Source organism: Pangasianodon hypophthalmus, chromosome 12 (assembly GCF_027358585.1).
Source record: "Pangasianodon hypophthalmus isolate fPanHyp1 chromosome 12, fPanHyp1.pri, whole genome shotgun sequence".
Lineage (NCBI taxonomy): Eukaryota > Metazoa > Chordata > Actinopteri > Siluriformes > Pangasiidae > Pangasianodon > Pangasianodon hypophthalmus.
Genome location: NC_069721.1, coordinates 24,596,392 through 24,623,575, shown reverse-complemented (window position 1 = coordinate 24,623,575; position 27,184 = coordinate 24,596,392). Strand labels below are relative to the sequence as shown.

Here is a 27,184-nt window from a genome sequence, read left to right as displayed (position 1 = left end):
TTTAACATATGTAGCTAACAGAGTGAACATTTTATACTTCTTTTATTATTATCATTATTATTATTATTATTATTATTTGTAGTATTAGTAGTTTTTTCACTTTCTCTGTGTCTACAGTAAATCCCGTCCCGCAGAAGAAGCGTCTCCTCTTGACCTAATTGGACATTTGTTAAAGACGCATGTGAACCAGAGTCACTGAGCCTCCCAAGGTCACTGAGCCGTGGCGTTTTCCCTCAGGTCACTGACCCGTCATCACCTGATCTCTCCTGACCTTTGACCTCAATGAATACCATGTCGCGAGAATTTGCTCATCATGTCGTCTTTCTTAATTTCTGTCTTCCCCTTGAGCGCTGACACCACCGGGCTTCCCGCAAACCAGCCAATCACGTCGCTCGTGTTTCACAGATACCATCACTGAGTGGTCCTGTTGCCTTCCCATAATGCCGTGCGTGTTTGATCCACGCCTTCTGCCCCTTTGGCTCTGAATTTGATAGTGTTGCTTTTCTAATTGGGCAATTGGTCAGTGGGAGAGTGTGTGTGTGTGTGTGTGTGTGTGTGTGTGTGTGAGGTCAGGGTGAGATTAACATGTGTATCTGTCTCTCCGGGCGATCACACACACACACACACACACCTGAGCATCACTTTGCACTTTCTCACCTGTGAGGAAACGGAGTGTGTGATAGATTAGAGACTTTTACACCCCGAGACATCTGAGCTGAGATCACAGAGCAGGAGCGAGAGATGTCTTTACTAACTTCTACACTTTCCTTCTTTCTTTATTTATTTTTTCTTTCTTTCTATATATTAGATACTTGATCTCATCCTATTTGCTTCCCTAAATATTATTTATTTACTTACTACTTGTTTTTTCTCCCTACATTTTGTCCTAATTTTGTTTTTAAATGTAGAAATGTTTCTCTTTCGTCCATTCTGGTCTTTCTTTACTGGTTTTCTTTTTATTTTTATTTTCAGCGTTGTTAATTTTTTCTTTTTGCCTTGAATTTTTTAATTTATTCATTTATTTATTTACTTATTTATTTGTTTGTTCGTTTGTCAAATCAAAACCGATTTCTCAGTGTGAAAGCGCATCAGGGAGGGAAATGTGCTGCACAAAGTGTGTGCTTTAACAGTGAAAGTGGGATCGTAATGACATCACTGTTATTTGTTGCCATGGCAGCAGTTCTTTAATAATTTAGTGAAACACCTAATAGAGCTGCAGCTGATGAGGAATGCGTCTGAAACGTGCTCAGAGTGCTTTTATTGGATAAGTGAAATTAATAAATAAATAAATAAATAAATAAGTTGATGTGAGTAGTGAGTGGATCAGGTGACTGGGCGTGGCTGGATCGTCCTGTATGTCGGTGTGAGGTGTCTGATGTATTCACTGCAGGTGTGAAAGGTGTGTGTCTCTGGTCTCAGGTGGGCAATGTGAGTGTGTGTGAGTGTGTGTGAGTGTGTGTGAGTGTGTGTGAGTGTGTTTAGACCCCGAGCCTCGAGGCAGCACCTAATGACTCTCTAATGTTAGCACTGCTCTTTTGAAGAGGTGTTGTGTCGCTCCCTAAATCTCTTAAAAACCTGCCTGAGGGGCTTCATGGACCTGACGAGTGTGTGTGTGCGTGCGTGTGTGTGTGTGCGTGTGTGTGTGTGTCACAATTACTTTTACCACCCCAATACTAGCCAATTTATTTGCCAATACCAACACATCCCCAAAGTAGTTTATACATTTTATACCACAGCAATTTGCCAACAGTTCATTTTTTTTGGGGTTATTAAAGAATGACACATCATACTTTTTATCCATTTAATGTTACATTTAATGTTGTGAAACAAGTTAGTTCCTGTTCTCACTTACATTATAGCAGCTATAAACAGTCGTTCTCTCACCAACATGTCACGTTACCGAGAAAGCACAAAGCGTAAACTCGTCTGTCCTGAAGATGTCGGAAAACATAAAGTTACAGCTTTACCTCTGACTGGTACAAAAAGCGCTGACACTGGAGACTCCTTCCATTAATGTTACATAATAAACATCTCCTCACAGATTAACACAGATTTTTAATCCGTTTATGTGGAGCGTCCGCTGTACACGTCCCTGTGAATGAGCTGTTACTATAGAAACGATAGCGTATCAGAACGAGCGCATTAATATAATCCTGTCAGAGCTGCTGTTATAGAAAATTAATCAACACCTTCTGACCAATCACAATCCAGAATTTAACGAGTGAAATTCTGTGTGGAAATCCTGGTTCTTAATAAACATTTCACTTTAGAATTGTTTAGGAAAAGTGTAAAACAGAAAGTGTGCACTTCACTAAGGGGGTTTTGAAGTGTTTATGGAGTTTGACCCGCAGGTCGGCCTCCAGGTGCTTCCTTCCCTCCACAGTGATCTATTACTCTAAAATGGAGTTACTACCTGAGCCTGTAATTACCTGTCAGGTGATAGTGTGTGTGTGTGTGTGTGTGTCTACTCAGAGCAACGGATTGCTATGGGGGGAAGAGAAACAGTTAAAAATATATAAAAAATAATATATACATATATACTAGTATAAGAAATATAATACATTACCTTATAAAATAAATTTCAACCTTTTGTGCTAATTCTTCACTAGTCTCAGTCTTTAGGGTTGTGACTCTTCATTAGTCTCAGTCTTTAGGGTTGTGACTCTTCATTAATCTCAGTCTTTAGAGTTGTGACTCTTCACTAGTCCCAGTCTTTAGTGTTGTGACTCTTCATTAGTCTCAGTCTTTAGTGTTGTGACTCTTCATTAGTCTCAGTCTTTAGGGTTGTGACTCTTCATTAGTCCCAGTCTTTAGGGTTGTGACTCTTCACTAGTCTCAGTCTTTAGGGTTGTGACTCTTCATTAATCTCAGACTTTAGTGTTGTGACTCTTCATTAGTCTCAGTCTTTAGTGTTGTGACTCTTCATTAGTCTCAGTCTTTAGGGTTGTGACTCTTCATTAGTCTCAGTCTTTAGGGTTGTGACTCTTCATTAGTCTCAGTCTTTAGGGTTGTGACTCTTCATTAGTCTCAGTCTTTAGGGTTGTGACTCTTCACTAGTCCCAGTCTTTAGGGTTGTGACTCTTCATTAATCTCAGTCTTTAGGGTTGTGACTCTTCACTAGTCTCAGTCTTTAGGGTTGTGACTCTTCACTAGTCTCAGTCTTTAGGGTTGTGACTCTTCATTAGTCTCAGTCTTTAGGGTTTTGACACTTCATTAGTCTCAGTCTTTAGGGTTGTGACTCTTCATTAGTCTCAGTCTTTAGGGTTGTGACTCTTCATTAGTCTCAGTCTTTAGGGTTGTGACTCTTCATTAGTCTCAGTCTTTAGGGTTGTGACTCTTCATTAGTCCCAGTCTTTAGGGTTGTGACTCTTCATTAGTCTCAGTCTTTAGGGTTGTGACTCTTCATTAATCTCAGTCTTTAGAGTTGTGACTCTTCACTAGTCCCAGTCTTTAGGGCTGTGACTCTTCATTAGTCTCAGTCTTTAGGGTTGTGACTCTTCATTAATCTCAGTCTTTAGAGTTGTGACTCTTCACTAGTCCCAGTCTTTAGGGCTGTGACTCTTCATTAGTCTCAGTCTTTAGGGTTGTGACTCTTCATTAGTCTCAGTCTTTAGGGTTGTGACTCTTCACTAGTCCCAGTCTTTAGTGTTGTGACTCTTCATTAGTCCCAGTCTTTAGGGTTGTGACTCTTCACTAGTCCCAGTCTTTAGGATTGTGACTCTTCATTAATCTCAGTCTTTAGGGTTTTGACTCTTCACTAGTCTCAGTTTTTAGGGTTGTGACTCTTCACTAGTCTCAGTCTTTAGGGTTGTGACTCTTCATTAATCTCAGTCTTTAGGGTTTTGACTCTTCACTAGTCTCAGTTTTTAGGGTTGTGACTCTTCACTAGTCTCAGTCTTTAGGGTTGTGACTTCACTAGTCTCAGTCTTTAGGGTTTTGACTCTTCACTAGTCTCAGTCTTTAGGGTTGTGACTCTTCACTAGTCCCAGTCTTTAGGGTTGTGACTCTTCACTAGTCTCAGTCTTTAGGGTTGTGACTCTTCAATAGTCTCAGTCTTTAGGGTTGTGACTCTTCAATAGTCTCAGTCTTTAGGGTTGTGACTCTTCACTAGTCTGTCTTTAGGGTTGTGACTCTTCACTAGTCCCAGTCTTTAGGGTTGTGACTCTTCACTAGTCTCAGTCTTTAGGGTTGTGACTCTTCACTAGTCCCAGTCTTTAGGGTTGTGACTCTTCACTAGTCTCAGTCTTTAGGGTTGTGACTCTTCACTAGTCTCAGTCTTTAGGGTTGTGACTTCATTAATCTCAGTCTTTAGGGTTTTGACTCTTCACTAGTCTCAGTCTTTAGGGTTGTGACTCTTCACTAGTCCCAGTCTTTAGGGTTGTGACTCTTCACTAGTCTCAGTCTTTAGTGTTGTGACTCTTCATTAATCTCAGTCTTTAGGGTTTTGACTCTTCACTAGTCTCAGTCTTTAGTGTTGTGACTCTTCATTAATCTCAGTCTTTAGGGTTTTGACACTTCACGAGTCTCAGTTTTTAGGGTTTTGACTCTTCACTAGTCTCAGTCTTTAGGGTTGTGACTCTTCACTAGTCCCAGTCTTTAGGGTTGTGACTCTTCATTAGTCTCAGTCTTTAGGGTTGTGACTTCATTAATCTCAGTCTTTAGGGTTTTGACTCTTCACTAGTCCCAGTCTTTAGGGTTGTGACTCTTCATTAGTCTCAGTCTTTAGGGTTGTGACTTCATTAATCTCAGTCTTTAGGGTTTTGACTCTTCACTAGTCTCAGTCTTTAGTGTTGTGACTCTTCATTAATCTCAGTCTTTAGGGTTTTGACTCTTCACGAGTCTCAGTCTTTAGGGTTTTGACTCTTCACTAGTCTCAGTCTTTAGGGTTGTGACTCTTCACTAGTCTCAGTCTTTAGTGTTGTGACTCTTCACTAGTCTCAGTCTTTAGGGTTGTGACTTCAATAGTCTCAGTCTTTAGGGTTGTGACTCTTCAATAGTCTCAGTCTTTAGGGTTGTGACTCTTCAATAGTCTCAGTCTTTAGTGTTGTGACTCTTCATTAATCTCAGTTTTTAGGGTTGTGACTCTTCATTAGTCTCAGTCTTTAGTGTTGTGACTCTTCATTAATCTCAGTCTTTAGGGTTGTGACTCTTCATTAGTCTCAGTGTTTAGGGTTGTGACTCTTCACTAGTCTCAGTCTTTAGGGTTGTGACTCTTCAATAGTCTCAGTCTTTAGTGTTGTGACTCTTCATTAATCTCAGTGTTTAGGGTTGTGACTCTTCACTAGTCCCAGTCTTTAGGGTTGTGACTCTTCAATAGTCTCAGTCTTTAGGGTTGTGACTCTTCATTAATCTCAGTGTTTAGGGTTGTGACTCTTCACTAGTCTCAGTCTTTAGGGTTGTGACTCTTCATTAGTCTCAGTCTTTAGGACTTTGGCTTTTCATAAGGTTGTCTCAATCTTTAGGGTTGTAACACTTCACTAGTCTGAGTCTTTAAGGCTGTGACTCTTCATTAATCCCAGTCTTAGTGATCTTGTTCCTGGTTCGTCTCAGTCTCTGATACTCTGAACGCTTCTTTTGTTTCAGTCTTTATAATAATGAGCTGTGAATTTTGAAATGTCTCTTTTATATTCGCTATTTATAAAAACTTGTTGCTGATCCTCAGAGTTTGCCATTCAGCTTGCTTCTGTCTCAGAAGCTAGGGCTTTAAATAATAACTATTATTTATACATTGTGTGTTTCATTTATTAAACTGCAGCTGAAACATAATAGTGGAAAGATAATTCCAAAAAACGAATTATTCCATCAGTAATGGTCATGTAATAGGATGTTTCTCTGCACTGCTGTATTACAGGTTATTACTGCACACATCCTTCCCAAGTCCACTGATGATGTCATACGAACAGAGCAATATAAATATATAAACCTGTGTTTTTTCTATTGTTCCTTTTGCAGATTCACTGATGACCATGTGCACAGGGTTCGCTGTCTTTCAGCCACCCTCCCACACACACACACACACACACACACACACACACACACACAAAACAGTTTCTTTCTCTCCAGTTACACAGTTAATGCGTTAGATTTTCAATTTAGCTCCACGTTTTATCGACGGCTCTGTCCATTCAGAGATTCTCGGCTCTTCTGCTATTCGTCCGCCTCCCGCAGAGAGCAAAACCATTTCTTATGTGAGCGGTTTACAATGTAGAATAATGTATCTGGCGCAGCAGGCCGTCTGCGAAATGACCTTTTTTTTATTCCCCGCAGCAGCACGGCAGGCCTAATGACGGTGATGTACACCTACCAATTGTTGCACCCGGCCGAGGAACTCAATTTTCTAATTTGGCGAAGGCAAAGATTAGAGGAAACAGGGCAATTTACCGCCGTCTGGAGCGAGTCGATTCTCTTCCCTTCTCTGGCTTAGGAGGGTAATTACGCCTAAAATAAATGCCATTTCATATTAAGCTGAAGCCACGACAAAACGAGAAAGACAGAGTCATTACTAGTAATCAGGGGAATTAGTAACATCATTTAACCAAACACACAAATAATTTCCAGGATATTGAAGAAGCGGCCTGCTCTTCAGCAGCAGCCATTAGATAGAAGCGCAGCTCTTTAATTTAATAATTACAGTCTTTATCTGCTCTCACTGCACACTGAGAAATGGATGTGTATGTGTGTGTGTGTTGTAGTGAGAAGGAGGGGGGTTATACGGGAAAAACACTTAGGATGACGTTAGGAGGAGAAAGAAAGACAGACAGACATAAAGAAAGAAAGAAAGAAAGAAAGAAGCTGTTGGACAGACTTACATCCTATTTTTTTTTTTAATAGCGTTAGTTATATACGAGGTGTTGGTTCTTTATCTAAATAAACTCATGTAAGAGAAAAAATATATTTTTTTAATGATACTGGATGGCGATCACCTGCAGAAAAGCATCAATAGAGAAATAGAAAAATCTATTTCTTAATTAAAAAATTAGGATGTAAGAAAGAAGATCTAGAGTTTAAAAAAATCAATTTGCATATAACAGGTGGATGGAAATGTGGGAATTTAACAGATTTGCAGTTAGTTAGTGTGACTCAAACAGACTCAAAAAGAAAACTAAAACTGATACATGAAGTCAAATCATCATTTTTGACTATTAAAAAGCTTTTGAGTTCTAGCAGGAGCTGCAGCTTACAGTGATGTGGCAAAAATATGGACGTTTTCTCAAAGTAGACGTCTATTGGTTGTGAGTAATTATTGTAGAAATCCAGTAAAATTCCTGGAACCACAACATGATGATACTGGTGTGTGTGTGTGTGTGTGTGTATCAACACCCAGTTTTGCCACTAGAAGTGTGTGATGAGATAAAACTCTCTTCAGTAATTTGCTTGTCAGATTAATACTGTTTATTTAAATAGCAGATAATAAAGTTGGTGGTTCTGTGAAGACTGTGTTTCACCAATCAGCAACGTTTAATACGGCAAGCTCCGCCCCCAATAGTTCCAGATAGGTACAGGTCTTTATATAGTTCTTATGTAGGTTCCTAACAGGCTCCAGTTTGGAGCAGTTGTGATGGAGAAACACTCTGTTGTAGGGTTTTATTCTTGTCCAGAGGGACGACTGAAGAACTTTTGAGGTTTCTAGATTTGATTTTTTTTCTAAGAGTGTATAGTGAAAAGTGCCGTTCATTCATAGCAAAACTCCAAACTGGTTCAAGGAACAAAAAAATGAGTAAACAACAAAATATTTTTAACAACAAAAATATAATCGTCCCTAACTCTTCCTGACCAGAATTTTGAAATCCCTCTTCCTGGGTAATTAACATCCTTTTCCATTGCATGTAGCCCACTCGCTTATTACGTCTTGTCTCTAAACTCGCAAATGTTTTTGGATCAACATCACGGTAAAGCTGTGACTAAGTTTTCCGACATCTTCAGGACAGAGGAGTTTATTGCGGCTTCTCTGTAACATGACAAGCTGCGTTTTTTTTTTTTGTCTTATGAACTTCAAGAGAGAGCGTGAAAGAGAGGCTGGTGAGGGAACGAGTGTTTACAGCTGCTATAACGTAAGTGAGAACAGGAACTAACTTGTTTCGCAGACGTTCCATAACATTCAATGCAACTACAAACGGATAAAAAGTCAGACATGCTCTTTAATAAATATAAACTTGTAATTACTGGCAAATCACTGTGGTGTAAGAGGAATAAAGCACTTCAGGGACGTGCTGTTATAGGAAAATAATCAACTCCAGGGTGCTCAGGGTTCATCACACCACCCCGTTGTTGATTATTTTACTGTAACAGCACAACACACACTGTGTTACGTTGATGCTGGAACACAAGAATGAAGAAGAAGAGTTAGAATATTGGTTTTAACCCTTTTTTTTTTTTTTTTGCATGTGCACATTTTTTTCTGGTTAAAAATAACTTCTTAGTGGATTTTTTTTATTCAGTTTTGCTTTTTGCTTACAGTGGAATGTTAATGGTTTCATTAGAAGACATTTCTAAAATCATTTCAAATCAAAACCTGTTAAACAGCGTTAGTAATAAACGTACGCCTTCGTTGTGATTTTATTTGTATTAAAACCTTTCGACGTGGTCTGACGGCAGAGGCAGCGGTCGCTTCTCTAACGTTTCCTGCAGGCGCTTCAGCGTGCTAATGAAATGCTGCCGCTACATCGTTAGCATTAGAGCTCCAGGCCATGCGTCTGCCCTGCTCTGATATAAAGCAGGAGACTTAAACTGGTCTTTCTGTGCCAAATGAACTCCAATCTGCATCGGCGAGACAGGCAGGGAAACTCAGTTAGGAATTCTGGGTAATCAGGTTTAAGACTGAAACAGGTCCGCGGAGTTGCCTGTCTTTATGAATGTCGATTGTTTCAGAACGAAAGCGTCTGAGTCTCTTCCGCTGATCCACGTTTAACTCCTCACACACTGCTCACAGCAAACACACACTGTAAAATTATTATTAACAAACTTTACGTATGAATTTTTTAAAAATCACATTCATAACAAAGTGACGCATTCTCTTCAAGTTATAGTCAGCAATCTAATCCAGCCTCAGTGCCGCTCCTAATGTCGAACAAATGAACAAATACAAGTGAAAAGACTGAAATACTGATTCGAATAAAAATTCAAAGCCAATAAACACTAATTTTACAGATGTGTTTGTTTAATTAAATTCAAATTACATCATGATCATGATTAAAATATGATTAAACTGTTCAGCTGTAATAGTGAACAAAATCTCTGGACAATAAATTCTAACTTTTCTTAATGTCCCATTTCCTAAACTTTGATATTATTTAGTTTTTTTGTATTTTATTTTCTATTTAAATATGAGCTTAAAGACTAAAATAAGCCCAATGCGAAACCTGTTTCACCTGCTGGAGTGCTGAACAAGTCCAGAGAATAATTCCTTCATACAGTTAAACTTTAACCTTGAAGGTAAGAGATTATTTTTTTAAAGGAGAAGATGATGATGAACTGCTGCAATAAACGAGTACAGAAGAACGACAGATTTCCTTCTGTGAGCGTCTGTCCATCATCAGCGATGTGGAGATAAAAATCTGAACACAGCTGCATGTGTCTACTGTCAATGCCACTATTCATATTCTTCTAGTCCCGGATTTATTACTGTGCACGGATACTGAATCATACACCGGTTCCGAATCCCAGTACGTGAGTTGATATGTTTTCTAGGGAAAGTGTGCATAATACCGTAATGTATGTAGTGTACGGAATACCGTAGTGTAAGGAATACCATAGTGTAAGGAATACAGTACTGTATGGAATACCGAAATGTACATAATAGTATAGTGTACATAATACTGTAGTGTGTGGAATACCATTCAGTATGGAATACCAAAGTGTAAGGAATACCATAGTGTATTGAATACAGTAGTGTATGGAATAAGAAAGTATACTGAATATAGTAATGTACGGAATACCGTAGTGTACTTCATACCATAGTGTATGGAATACCAAAGTGGACGTAATAGCATAGTGTACATAATACCGCAGTGTACGGAATAGTGTAGTGTCCATAGTTCCATACCGTACGGAATAGTGTAGTGTAGGGACTACCATAGCATACGGAATAGTGCAGTGTAGGGACTACCATAGCGTACGGAATAGTGTAGTGTAGGGACTACCATAGCGTACGGAATAGTGTAGCGTAGGGACTACCATAGCGTACGGAATAGTGTAGTGTAGGGACTACCATAGCGTACGGAATAGTGTAGTGTAGGGAATACCATAGCGTACGGAATAGTGTAGTGTAGGGACTACCATAGCGTACGGAATAGTGTAGTGTAGGGACTACCATAGCGTACGGAATAGTGTAGTGTAGGGACTACCATAGCGTACGGAATAGTGTAGTGTAGGGACTACCATAGCGTACGGAATAGTGTAGTGTAGGGACTACCATAGCGTAGGGAATAGTGTAGTGTAGGGAATACCATAGCGTACGGAATAGTGTAGTGTAGGGACTACCATAGCGTACGGAATAGTGTAGTGTAGGGACTACCATAGCGTAGGGAATAGTGTAGTGTAGGGAATACCATAGCGTACTGTATGGAATACAGCAGTATATGGAATACCAAAGTGTATTGAATTGCATAGTGTATGGAATACCAAATTATATGGAATACTGCAGTGTATGGAATAGCGTTTGAAATAAATCAGTAGGCATCAATCGTGATTTTTTCAGTTTCATGTTATTTGCCGTTATCCTGCTGTGATTGACAACGTAAGCAACACTACAATTCAGACATCAGGAAAAAACACAGTTAAGCTTTGTGTGTTTATCGTTTCACTAGAAGACGACGCTCATAAAATCTTTTATCAAAGCAAATTTTATTTTATTTTATTTTTAAACAGGAATATTTACTCAGCTGGATTTATCTGGTGATGCAAAAAAAATCCAGGAATAAACTAAACGGTAAGGAAAGAAATATTACACAGTGTGGAGAAAAGAAACACATAAAAATGGATACTTGTTACTAACAAAGATGAGAAAAGGAGAAGGTGTAGAAAAGGGGAAGAAAAGTGGACACACACACACACACACACACACACACACACACACACACACGAACAACTGGATACCAGCAGAACTTTATCAGGGTAACACTTCGGGAGCGTTCGATCCTGAACACGGCCTCAGGTCGACCTGCCAACAAAACAAACAGCGTTATTAATAAACGCACTTTCACGGTGAAATCTGTATGAAATCCTTTAAACGCGGTCTGAAAGCAGCGACTGGCGCGACACTGTTCACATCATCTCCCAGATCCAAACAGCAAACTCCACCACCGTCCTGATCATCTTCACCTTCAGCCAGATAAATACTCTATTCTTTTTTTTTAAATATATATGTATATTTTTTATATCTTTATATCTTGACAGCGTCTTTATCTTTTATAATCAGATTGTATATAATTACTATTATAAGTATTATGTCTCTATCCTTTGCTGGGACGAATAAACTATTATCTTATTCTTATACAGGAGTACCAAAGATTTTAGTTCTTATTTAAGAGTACTAGTACCTATTAGGGCCTTTCGCACTGCGGGAACCTTTTCATAGTACCTGAACTAATTGTGGAACTACCCACTTTTTGGCGTTTTCGCACCTCCGGAACTGGGTGTGATTTTAGTACCGACTGCCTTTTTCGAGAACCACATTAGCTCCTACTCCGGAGCAGGGTCTAACCAGCACAACTGGTACTATCCGTGACGTAAGTAGACGCTGATTGGCCAAACGCGTACGAAAACGCCCTCACCCGCTATGATTTAAAACGCCACGTAAACATACTGTAGTGTCGACTTATTCCGCAAGTATGGAGAACAGCGATAGATGGACGCGAGACACGACAAACACACAGCTCCGATCACAGCGTCCTCCATCCTCCAGTTGTTTACGTTGTTGTTCTTTGTTTCCGTTGTTGAACGCCGCGCAGAAACGACGTCGCTGTCGACCGGCTTACGTCACTTCCTAGTGCCCGCTGTCGGTGCGAATGCAGCCCTTTAAACGGTACTGGGAAATAGTTCGCGCAAAATCACCCTGTACTTTAGTACCGTAAATTTAGCTCTGGAACTAAAGCGGTGCGAAAGGCCCTAATGTTAGTCCATATCCAAGAGTTCTCAAAGTTCCACTTTATTTTTTCCCTAACCTATAGTCTTTTTCCAAGAATTCCCACAATATCACACTGTTTTCTAGCCCTTACTCAAGAGTTCTTCTGGTACCATTTTTCCTAGTCCCTATACAAGAGGTCCTCAAGTACCATTTTCTTCTAGTCCATATCCAAGAGTTCTCAAAGTACCCATTTTTTTTTCTAGTCTCTATGCAAAATGTCTTTAAGTACCCATTTTCTCCAGTCTCTATTCATTAGTTCCACTAGTGCCAACTTTTTCAAGGGTTACAAACGCAAGTAAGGGTTCCCAAAGTACCAAATATGTTCCACTCTCTACACACAAGTTCTAAAAAGTACCAGTTTTTTCTTCTAGTCCCTGTACAAGGGAAACAGCAGTCCTGAAATACTTTTTTCCCCCTATTTTACTTATTCAAAAGTTCTTCTAGTACCATTTTTGTCTAGTCCATATCCAAGAGTTACAAAGAGAAACAAGGGTTCCCGAAGAACCAAATATTTTCTAACCTCTACACGAGTTCTCAAAGTACCAGATTTTGTTTCTAGTCCTTATACAAGAGTTCTCACAGGACCAAATTTTTTTCTTGTCATTATTTAAGAACTCTTCTAGTACCATTTTCCCCTATTTCCCAAGCAAGTTCTCAAAGTGCCAAAAGATAATCTAGTCCCTCTATATCAATAATTCCTCTAGTACCAGTTTCCTTCCTATTCCTTACTAGGAAAGTTCTCAAATTACAAATTTTTAGTTCTTATTCAAGAATTCTTGTAGTACCCACTTCCTTCTTGTCCACATTTCAGAGCTCTCAAAGTACCAACATTGATCTAGTTCCCATGCAAGAGTACTCAGAAAGTACCAAAGATTTTTTCCTGGTCTATATCCCAAAGGATTCCAAAAGTACTTTTTTTTTTTTCCTAGTCTGTACGCAGGATTTCTTTTTAGCACCCATTTTATCTAGTCTATATCAGGAACTCTTCTAGTCCTAAAATTATTTTTAAGGGATATACATATATACATAAAGAAGAGTTCCCAAAGTACCAAAAATATTTTTCCCGTCCCTGTGTAAGAGTTCTAGTCCCAGATTTGGGCTCTCTTAAGTTTCATTTGCTCTCCTGGACCTTTATGTATTACATTATAGTTTAGTTATTGGTTTAATGTCAGAGCATGTGTGTGTGAGCGAGTGTGTGTGTGTGCGCGTGTGTGTGAGCGCTTACTTGGGCTTGGTCTCGGCGTCGGTGACCTGGCGGATGTAGATGGCGTCGGGCGGGTGCGAGATGTCGCCCTGCTCCTGCATGTACGAGGAGGCGATGGCCAGCAGAGAGCCGTCGCTGCTGAAGGCCAGGGAAGCGATGCTGGTCGGGTAACGATGGAACTGACACAGACGCTTCTTATTGAACGGGTCCCAGATGTTCACGAAGCCGTCGGAGCCACCTGCGGGGACAAGTCAAGGTCATGTCAAGGTCATTTACACACTCAAACACTCACTCACACACACACAGAGGTATGTTTAAGAGGTGTGACCTGTGGCGAAGGTGTTGTGGATGCTGTGGAAGGAGATGGCGTTGACGGGATACACCTGCTCGATGCCGTTCTCCTTCAGACGGTGGCATTTAAAGGCGTACTTCTTCTTCTGCACCTCCAAACTTGGGTCCAGGTACTCCACGGCTACTCGGCCCTCGATCGAGCTCAGCACGTAGCCCTGCAACACACACACACACACACACACACACACACACACACACACACACCCACACTTACTCCTCAGACTACAGTACAGTAGTAACGATGGAGATACTTAATCTAGCGACTTAGCGATTTCTAAAAGATTTCTTATTCATATATTTAAACTGCCTCTTTGGTTGCACACTCTGATAGTTTATTTATTTATCTATTTATTTATCTGTTTGTTTATATAAAATGATCTCAATGTGACTAAACAGCAGTCTGATCTGAACTTCTCTGTGTCCTGGCTTATGTGTATAATGCAAGAGAGAAAAAAAAAATAATAAAATTTCATGCTCTTCAATAAATTAAAAGCTAATAATTCTGTCCAAACTTCGTGTCCTACGCTGCAGTGTTACAGTCCGTACTTCTGTATTACGCTTAATAAATGATCACGTTTGTATTGATGCGATTACGTGCAGCGGAAACTCATGTCTGTGCCACGGATCACGTTAATGTGTTTTTAATTTCCGTCTTTCTTTCTTTGTTTCAGCGTTTGGTTCGTATGAAATATGGATTTGTTTACGTGTTCGCTCCAGCTGTACGAGTAAAACTGACCTAAATGAAATAAATCGAGCGATAAATACAGTTCACAGAAACATCTAACTATCTGCAGGTGAGGTTTCTTCCTCTTTGTGGCCACAAACAGCAGTAATAAACGCAGCACTAACTTCACGGAAATGTATTTTTCCACATCCTGCTGAATGCGTGGCTTTTATTCGGTACGTAAACTACATAAATTAGATATAAAATAGATAGATTAGATAGAAAATTAGATCTATAGGAGGGTAAACTGGGGTGTTGTATGTATAAGAATATGCAAATAAGTGACTAGTGGGCGGAGCTTGTTTCCTCACAGCTGCAGCATTATTTCTGATGTTTATGAAATCAGGTGCAGATTCGTTCAATACGTCAGTTTCGACGAATACGAATTGCTTATATAAAAGAAAACACGTACTTGTGTTTAGAGACGGTATGTATGTATGTCAGTAAAGAAAGCAGCAGATTCCATAAGAGACACTTTTCAGATAAAAACATAATGAAGGCTGCTGGGTTTCGCTGCAGAAATAAGAAGCGAGTCGACAGTCAAAGTCTCCAGAAGAACTGTGGCTGCTTCTGCAAGATGCTCAGTAACACTTCCAGCTCATTTCCTTATAAAACTGCACACACTGCACCTCAGATACTGCTTTATTTTAAAGTGAAGGATCGTCACATTAAATACTGACTTTGTTTCATTTATTACTGTTTACTGCTCTTTATAGGATTTTTTAAAATGTAGAAACATTTAATTTCATTATTTTTGAAGGCGTCTTTACTCTACAGCATTTCATTACATGTGCCTAAGACTTTTGCACAGAACTGTGTGTGTGTAGATAGATAGATAGATAGATAGATAGGTAGATATTCAACTTCTCTCTCGCTCGCTCTCTCTCGCTCGCTCTCTCTCGCTCGCTCTCTCTGTGCGTCTCAGCTCGGACCGTTATTACTCAACGCACAACCTGATAAACGCTGGACTTGTGATGTAAACACAGAAGACGCGGCGGAATGAAAAATGGAGGAACGGCGAGAAAACAGCGAGGGGCGCGGAGGAGAAGATTCAGGCCAAAGAAAATGGCAGAAAGTTTCCAAAGTTTGGGATCATTTCAAACTAAAACCGAAAGAAAACTCCGTACAGTGTGTTTACTGTAAGACTGAACTGGCGTAACACAGCAGTACAAGTTCGATGCTTCGACATCTCGTCCGAAAACACCGAAATCCACGGAGCGGACTCGACACCAGGCGACATCGGCGTTCACATTTACCCTGAATCGATACGACGGCTAGTTGAAATGAAGGCCCGTAAAAAACGTATGTTGATTGTGACTATTTAAGACTGTAAATCAATTTAGTGGCTACTTATGATGTCCCTAAGTTAGCAATGTTTTGTGAATGACTAAGCGCCATTCACGTCGATTCTCTTTCTCTCAGTTGTTTATTTTAAGAGACCTATCTTATTTTCTCTTGTATATTTAGTATTGCTCTTTAATAAAAACAAATTACTTGTTATCCGATTACTTGAATAATCGGTAGAATACTAAAATAATCGATAGCTGCAGCCCTAATCGACTGATACTCGGTGTTTCGGTGTCGGTAAATAAAAGCGGCGGCGTGCGATCTCTGCTTATAATCTACGCTACCTTGCTTTCCGTTCTGTTTAACGCTCTCGGCTCTGACCTGTTTGTTGGGAAAGGCTCGTATGCAGCGCGTCTGATACTTGAGGCTGGATTCTCGTCTCTGCTGGACGTATCCCATGTTCCTCAGGTCCCACACCAGCACCCTGCGTCCCGCCGTACCCACGATGAGACGATCGCCGGCCACGGACAGCGTGTAAACCTGAAACACACGGCACAGCGAGCGGGCGTGAAGTGAAGGAGGAGTGGAAGAGTGAAGGACAGAACCTGCTGATCTGAGATCTGAGAACGTTCGGGACCTTCTCTGGCTGGGTGAAAGTCCCGGCGTTGCACGGCGTCCGTGGATCCCACAGCCTCACGCTCATGTCCCAGCTGCCCGTTACCATGACGTTGACCTCCGGGCAATACTCCACGCACCGTATAGGGGCTTCGTGCGTCCCGACGATCGTATCTATAGCGCGGGGAAAAAAAACAAACACACAATACGCTGTTCAGAGTGACTTCAGTACGACACACCATGCTTTCACACACACCTCGATACTTTCACTTAGCTAGCTAGATCTGTTAGCCTAAGCCGCGAAAACGGTTTGGGTCGTCATGGCAACAACGCAACACTAACGATCGGCGTGAAGAAACAATACTTTAATACGTTTAAACCTAAAAATATATACATGTATATGTTTATATAAAAAAAAATTTTCACAAAAATCGTCCAACTGTTTTTAGGGTTTAGGGGTGGAGTCATTTAGTTGCCATGACGACGACGACCCAACACTAACGTTTAAATAAATAATGTCAGTGCTGCGTGTGGAACTCTTTTTAAAACGTTGATTAGAAGTCTGATTAAAGAAGCGTTCACTTCGGCTAAACGTTTTTCTCCGTAGCGTTCGGGTGTCTCCCGTATTGCCATGGCAACCGGTCCAGAAATTGTAAACATCTCTGGTTTCTATGCGATTCGAGCGTTAAAGAGGCAACACCGCCAATTTAAACCTGGGTCGTTTATTTATTACAAAAAACCCCAAAGTATCAGATCGACTCTTTACTCTTTTAATATTTGTTTACATTTAAATGGACGGTTTTTAACATTATTAATAATAATAAATAATAACGTACCTTGGTCTGTATTTAAGTCGTGCATCTTGAGCTGATTGTCGAGGCCGCCGCTCCACGCGTGAGTCGGATCCTGAAACAAAAAAAACACGTCAGTTTATCCTGTGTGTGTGTGTGTGTGTGTGGTTTTTCTTTTCTGTTTGTGTTCTTTGCACCCATAAAAACCCGAGAAAACCCGGATTCTTACGTAGAAAGCGCAGTCGAGGACCGGCGCCAGATGCTGGTACTTCATTCTCATCGAATTTCCACCGACATCGTAGAGACGGACGGTGGAGTCCCAGGAGGAGACCAAGAGGAACTGAGAGGTGTTGGGGCTGAACTTCACGGCTGAGATGCTGTCGTCAGGTCCCTGGTTCAGCTTGAACTCGTTCGAACCCGTCATCTAGAACACCAGGACGAAAGAAACGTCATCATCGAACCCTAACTCACGACGAGTACTGAGGAAACGTTAATCTCAGTACGATCGCGTTAGTCATTTTTAATCCTCTTCGTAACGTCTCGAGAGGTTCGATTCAATTCCGTATTTTGACGCGATACCTTTTGAAACAGGAAGTCAGAGTGATCGGGTTTGATTTACAAAAACAGCCAATAGCGTTCGAGACACGCCAAGCCACACCCCCTCGTCTCGGAATCCAAACAAACCCGAGCTACGAAACATCTAAACATTTTATAACGGGCGTCTTCGTTTACACGCTTTAACCAGGACGATATTCGTAACGACGAGATGCCGTGCGTTTTACAGAGTTACGGCGAACGTGTCCGAGCCGCAGGATCATCGCCGGGAGAGATCCGACGCGTCCGAGTGGTAGCTACGACGACGTTACTGACTCTAAACGACGGAGACGGTGTATAAACACGATAGCGATATTCCTCTTACGCATGAAACATTTATCCCCTTCTGGAAAAGCGAACAGCGTGCAAACAAACTAGCGCTGTTGCTGTAGAGCAAGACACGCCCCCGAGGGCGGGACATATACCTTCTAGAGAGCATTTGATTGGACGGTCACAAGACGAGTACAGGATGAGTCATCAAATATATTAATCGGAGGATTTCTCTCAAACTCTTTCGTTAGATATACGATGATGATTAAATAAAATAATAAACACTGATTTTGATTGCAGGGCCACTTTAAAGAAAAACATACACCAAAATAAAAAGCAGAAAACATTTCATCGGTGTATAATCACTATATTTAACAGATAAACTGATAGATAGATAGACAGAGAACTTTCTCTCCTTTAAATATATATTTGTGTTTGTATCTGTAACTAATATTATATTTTAAAGCTTGATTCATGCAAAAGAGGAGCAAAAAACAGGTTTAATTACCTGATTATTAGTTACACATGCACATATATTGTGCACAGGATTAATATGGAGTAAAAAACACTTAAAATTATAAAATAAAAGTAGTATACATTTAAATATATATACACTGAATACAGGAAGGCGAGTTAAAATGGCTGTCTGTTAGCTGGATTAGCTTTAGCCAGCTAGCTGTAGTAGATAGCAGGCTATACAGCTGGTGGTTATTTATTCTTTGTCTAATTTTGTGATAAATAACAAAGATATTTAAAAATATATCGCGGTTAATCCAACGCTTTAGTCAACATCTGCTTGTAACTGCTAGCTGGTTATGCTAGCATTAGCACGCTAGCTAAAACAAACCGGTAGCATAACTACAAAATTGTAAAAAAAATAAATAAATAATCACCACTCCGGTCTCAGCACACATTTCAGTAATACATTACTCACCGTTGAACTTCCTAATAAAAGATTTTCTATTTAAAAATGTGAAGAATTAATAAAACAGTAAAGCTAAGCTAATGCTCCAGCGGCTAGTCGCGTCGCTAACCGTATTACTGTGTCTGTTAAGCCCCTGTCTCACGCGGCGAAAACCAAACCGCGTCCTGATTGGTCAGTTTGTAAATTTGAATGTAGCCGCGGCGCTTTTGATTGGTTGAAAACATTCCACTTCCTATTACGTCAGGTCTCGCAGAGAAACATGTAGAAACGGCTAGATAGATAAGACACACAGAATGAGTATTATAAATAAATAAATAAATAAATAAATAAGCCAACTTCGACATAATCTGAAACTAAATAAAATAGAATAATAAAACAAAAATGTAATTAAAAACTTTATATAAATAAATGTGTACACAAGACATGACATTAATTATAATTTAAATATTTAATTAATTAATTTTAAAATGTAATAAAAAAAACAAAATAGTATTTTTTCCCTATTTAGGGCATTTTTTAACTTTTAATTTAGGGCATTATGGTAAAATTAGTAACAAAAAAAATTAAACTGATACTGATATACAAAATAAATGACAATAAAACTAACTAACTAACTAACTAACTAAATAAATAAATAAACCAACTTTGATATAATCTGAAACTAAATAAAATAGAATTAAAAAATAAAAATTAAATTGAAAGTTTTATAAAAATAAATGAAGATTTAAGACATGCCATTAATTATAATTTATTAATTTAAAAAAGAATTTAAAAAATTCAAAGAAAAAAAAGACTATATTTTTTTCCCTACAAAATTTAGGGCATTATGGTAAATTTAATAACAAAAAAAAATATTCAACTGATTCTGACATGCAAAATAAATTATAATAAAATGAAAAAAAAAATGTAAAAATAAATAAATAAATAAAGGTTGTTTGTAATGATTGCACACACGTCACATGACCTTGTGAACACTCTTTATTTCATTGTAGCTGTTGTTAAGAATAAAACACACAGTCCTGATACTTCTTAAAGCAGATTTATTTACAGATTAGTAACATAACAAATACAAATGAGCATTTAAAGCTGTATATTGCTTGGTATATAATAATAATAATAATAATAATAATAATAATAATAATAATAAAAGTGAGGATATAAGGAAGTGTCATGCTTTAAGAATAAAATATATTACGTCGTGATGAACTGTGTCTCAAATCCCACCATCCTAAAGGCTGTAATCTGGAAGGCTAAGTGCTAATGTAGAAAATGCTAAGCTATAAGATCAGTATATAGAAATACTTTAAAGCACTGAACTATGTAAAAAGCGAGAATGTAAAAAACAAAGAAACGTCTTTCCTGCACTACACGCGTCTGTGTGTCAGACACACGTGTGTGTGATTCGAGACACAGATGAGTTTATGTAGAGAAAAAATGCATAAAAGGAGGTGAGATGTATTTATGCTAGTAATACAGATAATACAGATTTAGCGTAATACAGATTATTTCAGTGTTTAATCCAAGGAGCTTCGCCTTTCCTGTGTTTGTGAGAACGTCCTGGAGTGGAGAGAACGCGGTACTGACGCCACGGGAAATTTCATTTTCACCATTTTTTAGAGAGTAAGTCATTTATTAGTGACGTTAACTTCCAGCCAAACACACAATATATAAATATATATCAAATATATAAGCTTGTTATAATGATGCATCAGTCAATACTGATTGACTTGAACCTTAAGTCTAACTATGCTAACATTAGCTACCATGTTATTAAGCTAAGCTAAACTACAACAGGCTAGCTATCTGTAGATGACGCTGATATAATCGCTGGAAGTCAGTGAGGGAGATTTCAGGTTTGAATCATCCTCAAATACTTTATGTTTTTATTTCCAAATGTTTATTTGTAGTTGTTTAAAATTACACACAAACTGCACGTGTTTAAAAAAAACATTTTGCGCAGCAATTGCGCTATAATGTTACAAGTTCATAAAAGGTTAACGTAGTCATCTTTACAATTTGTCCACGTTTAAGATCCAGGGACGTCACGTCTCTTATATCGTTTAATCACACTTTATTGGCTAGATGCAGAATCAGCCAATCAGGATCATGCATTTTAAGCTACTAGCTAGCTAGCTAGCTACACTCCGAACTCAGCGATGTCCAGGTGATCGCTGATGAAATGCAGGACGAGGAAAAGATTTATCTCATTTATCTGATTAAATTCTTTTTCCTAGCTTCTTGTTCGAATCATTTCCAATATAATTGTAACAGAGATTTATTTTACAGCACCGTTATTAAGATAGTGAGACGCTATGACGCTAGATCACGCCTTAAATAATGATCAAATTTGTATCGATAGAATTATTACAGATCACGAATTGATTTTATTTCGTGTTTCCTGAATCCTTCCTGGCTACACTATTGCTGAAAATATCTTTTATTGTTATAATATTCTGAATTTCGTCTGATTAAAATAATCCGCAATTTACAAAGGTAAAGCTTAGCTTTAGGGGCGGGGCTAAAGTATGAGCCTTTTCTTTTTGTCTTCATTTTTACAAAATCATCGGATTCTTTGTTTCCATGGAAACGGATCGTCCCACCGAGTGGTGTAAACGGGGTGTAGCGTGAGATGTCTTCAAAATATTTTTAAAAATTGAATACAGTGACAGAAAAGAGCCATTATTTATAACATATTTAAAGATGGTATGATTTTTGTAAGTAGAGTTGCTAGTTATATTCTAGATGTTTTTTTTTTTATATTGTTCATCATGGTTGCCTGGCAACCATGGCCCATAAGGTGTGTCTGCAAATCTTAGACCAGAGAAGGCGTGTCGTTGAGTCCGTATATGAAAAATGGGAGTTCTGAGTGGGCGGGTTTTTTAAGATCTATAGGTGGAGATGTGGGTGTGTCTTTGAGCCCATATATGGAATTGAGGGCAGCTCTGAGTGGGCGGTCTTTAAGACCTATAGGTGAGAATGTAGGCGTGTCCATATATTGAAGTCTTCAAGTATTCATTGCCACGCATGTATACATTTTGTTAGCCAACTAGCTAACATGAGCTAACCTCGTGACCTGAGAGAATGTTTTTTGAAAGGTTTATCCATGAGTCCACACGTGAGCGCAAAGACGCGTCATCTTTTTCCGAGTCTAAGACACACCCATCTGTCTCCCATTCAAACACGCCCACCTGTCCCACTAAAAGACACGGCAAATGTCACGCTCAAAGACACGCCCATCGATCCCTCTCAAAGACACGCCCATCGATCCCTCTCAAAGACACGCCCATCGATCCCTCTCAAAGACACGCCCATCGATCCCTCTCAAAGACACGCCCACTGGTCTCTGTCTGCAGACACACCCTCTTCACCACAGCATCCATCAAACGTCCACCTCAGCAGTCAATGTTACTGTAAAGACTGTACAGAGGAAATGCTGGAACATTACTTCCGGGATAATACATCGGAAAAGCAGCAGATCTCGGCATGGGAACACCGAATCCAGCCAGCGGCATCCCGACCAGAGTCCGAGCGGCTGAAGGAGCCGCGTGAGCCACGTGTGCGGCCTCGAGCTCGGCGGCGAGCTGCCGTTTCCACTTGTTCCTCCGGTTCTGGAACCAGGTCTTGACCTGCGTCTCGCTCAGGTGCAGGCTGGAGGCCAGACACGCCCGCTCAGCGCTGCTCAGGTACCGCTTAGCGTCAAACGCTGACTCCAGCTGGAACACCTGGCTCCGCGAGAACACCGTGCGCGTCTTCTTCTTCGCTGTGTCTCCACCGCTGGATTTGTCATCGGCGCCGCCGTCAGCGCGCTTCTCACTGCACGGACTCGCTGATCGCTGGTCATCTTTATTACTGTTGGTGCAGCTGTGCAGCGTGTGCTCCTTCCCTTCTGATGAGGGTTTGTTTACTGTAGCATCTAGGAGACATGATGTGGAAATAAAAAAAAATAATTAGGCTAATAATATGTCTTTATAAATTTATTGCATGTTCAACAACACCAGGGGGCGCTAGTAGAAATTTCAGCTCCAGCACTGCACCTTTAGAGCGAATCTTTTACCTAGAGAGGTACATGTAGCATAGATTTCAACTTTTACAACTTTTACACTACAGGGGGCGACAAAACAACATGCGATTTTCTCTATTCTACGCAGATTAGGGGTGACGCTGTAAAGCGACAAAATCCAAACAATCGGCTCGAGCGATTCCTCGGACTGATGCTACGTCATGTGTCATGTGTAGTCTTCAATTCCCCTGCTATTAGTTCCCATAAAAATGGAAGAATAACGGTAGTTTAATCTTCTCCTGTCATATCTGATCTCTCGTTAAATGTGTACAGAGACATTACGAAGAAAAAAAAAGTTCGGAAGGAAGTAGCAGAGATCGTTTGTGCGTATGGTGAGTGTATGTAGCTAGTATAGTCAGCTTGTTGGAGAGTGAAGCTAGTACGAGGATGATCACGTAACAAACTAACACAATCAAACTAGTTTTAATTTGTCTTTAACTAATTAGCTTTGGAAGCTATGTATAGCTACAACCATTTCTCGTCTGAACTAAGAAAATGTTAGACAGGCCACGCCCACTTGCGACAAAAGTAGCAGTCAGTTCACGCCCACAAGAGCCAAACTACAAGCGACACGAGCAGCGAGTGTGAACGTAGAGTTACTCTACAAGGTAAACCTACACGTCACAGGTACAAAAGATAAAGGTACCACCGCAGTGACAAGGACAGATACAGCTTTAGTACCCTTTCTTTCTTGGGTACTAGTTCCCTTTCTTGGGTACTAGTTCCCTTTTGGTCCCCAGTTTACTCGAGGACTTTGGACATTCGATCAGCACTCACTGTTACTGTTACAGTTCTGTTTAATCACCACAAGTCCAGCTGATTTTAGATTTTATAGCAATATAATTATTTTAACCGTAATTATTTTAAAATTAGGATCAAAATGATCATTTCCGGTCAAAATGGAGACCGTTTAAAGATTGGAAACAAATTGATAATAATTTCACAGTTAACACTTTTAGAACTTTTTTCAGGGTTAAAATGTCCCACATATCGTGTTGTAGGTTAGAGAATGATTCTCGTCTCTAAAAGTGGTGGTTTAATTTTACTGTTAGGAAAATCAGTTTGCATTTTTAGTAAAAAAATTTTTAAGAAATAGTATTTAACTGAAGGATAATCAGCCTGCTAGTGTTTAATGATGATTTGGGAACTCGGTGAAGTGAAATCTTAATTTCGTACCTCTTCAGTTCTTTAGACTGACAGTGTTTCGTTTCTTAAACAACATTTCAGTGCAGCTTTGTTTAATCGTATTTGTCTTTGCCATGAAAAGCTTTTCATTGTAATGTGAACATTTACGATGGGAAAAGATCCTTTAGTTCATCGTGGCAGCAAAAAAAAATTAGTAAAGAACAAACCATACAAATGTTTCACTGGTACTTAAAGATTAAATAATTAAACTTCTTTATTGCTGCACTACAAATTGATTTATTTTCTGAATAAAACCTGATCATTAATATTATTATCTTTTTCTCTCACAGAACACAATCCAGTTACTCCGGAAAGATCTGAAGATCTTCCATCAACACTTTTCCTAGTTTTATTAAAATTACTTTACAGTTAGATTCACGTTTATATTGTTTATGTGGTTTTTGTTTGTAAATTGTTGAGCTTTGAGTCAGGAAGTGAACCACACCCGACTGCTGATGGCCCGCTCTCAGAAATAAAGTCCCTGATGCTAAAGTACTTGTTGCTCGTGTGTATGTTTTACCAAGAAGAGTTGAATATAATGTACCACAAATAGTCATTTAAAGTACTTAACTGGAGCGTAAAGATGCTTAAACCTTTACAGCTTTATTCTAAAAGCACCACGTGCACCTTCCCAGGTGAAGGATACACACTAAACATTTACACTTGATGATCCTGAACTAGAGACGAGGAAAAGTACAGTTTAGTAACTTTATTACTCAGAGCGCACTTTACAGTGATCACCAGAATCATGTTGCTATTAATATGAATGTTATTAATAATAATAATAATAATAATAATAATAATAATAATAATATCACATTTGTAAGTTTTGAAAACAGAATTAAAACAAGTGAGGATTCTATCAAATAAACAAAAACAGACAATTCAAAGTAGAGCATTTCTCTAAAGAGTGATGAGTTTCCTACTTACTATTAAAACTGTGTGTGTGTGTGTGTGTGTGTGTGTGTGTGTGCTTTATGAACAGTGGTAACTCTACCATGTATGTCTGGACCAACTTGACAATCCTGAAACACTTTTTTATACAAATTATTTCTTAAAACTAAATTTTTTCCTAAAACTGAAACTATTTCTTTGTGGTTTCCGAGATTTCGGATCAGGATTCGATGTAAAAAATTCCTCTTCCACACTGCACTGGTTCTCAACGTGGAGTCCGGGGAACCCCGAGGGTCCGAACAGCCAGGGGGTCCGTGATTTATACATTTAGTTACAGCTCCAGTGATGGAAATCACCGGGCGGAAGATCAGCGTTAATATATTTATTACTGAGATCTTTTAAACTGAAAGAGTTTAATCTCAATCTCAAGAACTCGAAAACAAGTCTATAAATAATGTGTAAATAATTAGACCTGATATGTTGATATGTTTGGCTTTGGCTTCAGGAAGTAGTTAGAATGTTATTGTTTGTTATTGTAGATATTTAAATAATGAACATATTTGAAAAGTTGGATTATTTTCTTTAAAAATCAAATCTGTGTTTAGGGGATCTGAGGAATTTATTTTACATTTAATACGAACAATATATATAGAACACAGTGGACACAAATCTGCAGATTTTCTTTCATTTAAAACAACCAGAGTTTCAGAATTTTGAATTTTTTAAAAATAATTTTTACTAATTTTAAACAATTAAATGAAAAGAAATGAAATGATTCATATTGTTGTATATGTAAAACATGTAATATTCATGATTCTGCACTATTTCTGTGTTTTTCTGTGCATTTTTTTCTTTTTTAAATCAAAGTAAGTGTGTGATATTGATCATGAAAACTCCTTTAAGATCTGAAGACTCTTATCTCATCTGGAAACTCGGGGATTTGATCTAATATCAGAGTTTCACACAAACTTGTAGAGCTCGAGTTCACACTGTCACTACAACAACAACAACAACAACAACAACAACAACAACAGAATAAACAAAATCCTTTCTGAAATTGGTGTAAATATTTCAGAGCTTCTACTTTTCCTTCACTCTGTTCAGCTGATGGTGTGAATGTGGGTCGTTTCTAATGAAAAGAATGCAAAAGGTCTCAGAGTTTTGGATCTTAGTGTCGGGGTGAAAATCGTAAAAATCACCCGAGTGTGTGTGTGTGTGTGTGTGTGTGAGAGAGTGTGTGTGTGTGTGTGTATGGAACAGAAAACGCACTGACTGAAAGAACTGAAAGAACAGAATATTTTTTGCTTTATATATTAATATCAGAAGCACTCACTCGGGCGGGTTTTGGAGCAGAGTGTGTGTTGGAGTTTGCAGAAACACTCGGTGCCGCTGCACTCCTCCTCCTCAGCGCTGCAGCCGTCCGAGGACACCGAGAGCGCGCGCCTCCTCTGCGCCACCGACACCACCGCCGCCGCTGATGCTGCTGCTGCTGCACGCGATCCACCTCCACCTGCACCTCCACCTCCGCTTCCGCCGTCCTGCCTCGCGCTCTCCGCCGCGGTGCCCAGGATGGAGCGGATGGTGAAGCTCGGGGCTGGAGACTGATTCATCATCATCATCTTCATCCTCATCATCATCATCATCATCACCACCACCACCACCATCACCATCTCCACCACTTCAGCCTCATCGCTCACTCACCACGCGCTCATTTCTACTTAAGATGAAAATAAATCAAAACAAAATAAAACTAAAAATACGTTTTTGAGATTTAGATGATTATTATTAGTATTATTATTATTTTTCAGTCTAAATCCTCGTGACTCCGGATGGAGAATCTCTTCCTCCTGAGCGCGTGCCTTCTCTCCTTCTCTCCTTCTCTCCGTCTCTCCACTCCGACTCAGGAGTGTGTGTGATGCTTCATTTTCTTTCTTTCTTTCTTTTTTTTTTTTTTGCATGCATGCATGTAGGTAGGTAGATAAATGCAATGCAAAGCAATGCGCAACATGGAATGCCTCCAAGCACGAGCCAATCAACGCGCTTTAAAGCTCAACCCGAGGGAGGATTTCATGCAAGGACAACATGAGGACACAAATCTGCTTCAGCACAGCTAGCACGGCTGCTAAAGATGTCTTCTAAATGTATAAATAAATGTAAAAT

General features: G+C 39.4%; 2 protein-coding genes across 3 annotated transcripts; both read right to left on the bottom strand.

The window, feature by feature from the left end:
• Positions 1–10,823: 10,823 nt before the first annotated feature.
• On the bottom strand, positions 10,824–19,046 carry bub3 (BUB3 mitotic checkpoint protein). Of its 2 annotated transcripts, XM_034309056.2 has the most exons (8): positions 18,895–19,046; positions 17,326–17,520; positions 17,142–17,211; positions 16,328–16,479; positions 16,072–16,230; positions 13,657–13,834; positions 13,350–13,566; positions 10,824–11,158 (listed from the first exon to the last, which is right to left on the bottom strand). In XM_034309056.2, exons 2-8 carry the CDS (start codon positions 17,518–17,520, stop codon positions 11,149–11,151), a joined length of 981 nt encoding a protein of 326 aa, XP_034164947.1. In that variant the 5' UTR covers positions 18,895–19,046; the 3' UTR covers positions 10,824–11,148. The 2 variants fall into 2 exon arrangements, with proteins under 2 accessions (XP_034164947.1, XP_026771588.1); XM_026915787.3 differs by lacking the exon at positions 10,824–11,158 and having other exon boundaries at positions 13,346–13,566.
• An 862-nt stretch (positions 19,047–19,908) lies between these two features.
• On the bottom strand, positions 19,909–26,986 carry LOC113527709 (homeobox protein HMX2). Its single transcript, XM_026915788.3, has 2 exons — positions 26,358–26,986; positions 19,909–22,798 (listed from the first exon to the last, which is right to left on the bottom strand). The coding sequence occupies exons 1-2, from the start codon at positions 26,692–26,694 to the stop codon at positions 22,278–22,280; spliced, it is 858 nt and encodes a 285-aa protein (XP_026771589.3). The 5' UTR covers positions 26,695–26,986; the 3' UTR covers positions 19,909–22,277.
• Positions 26,987–27,184: the final 198 nt, after the last annotated feature.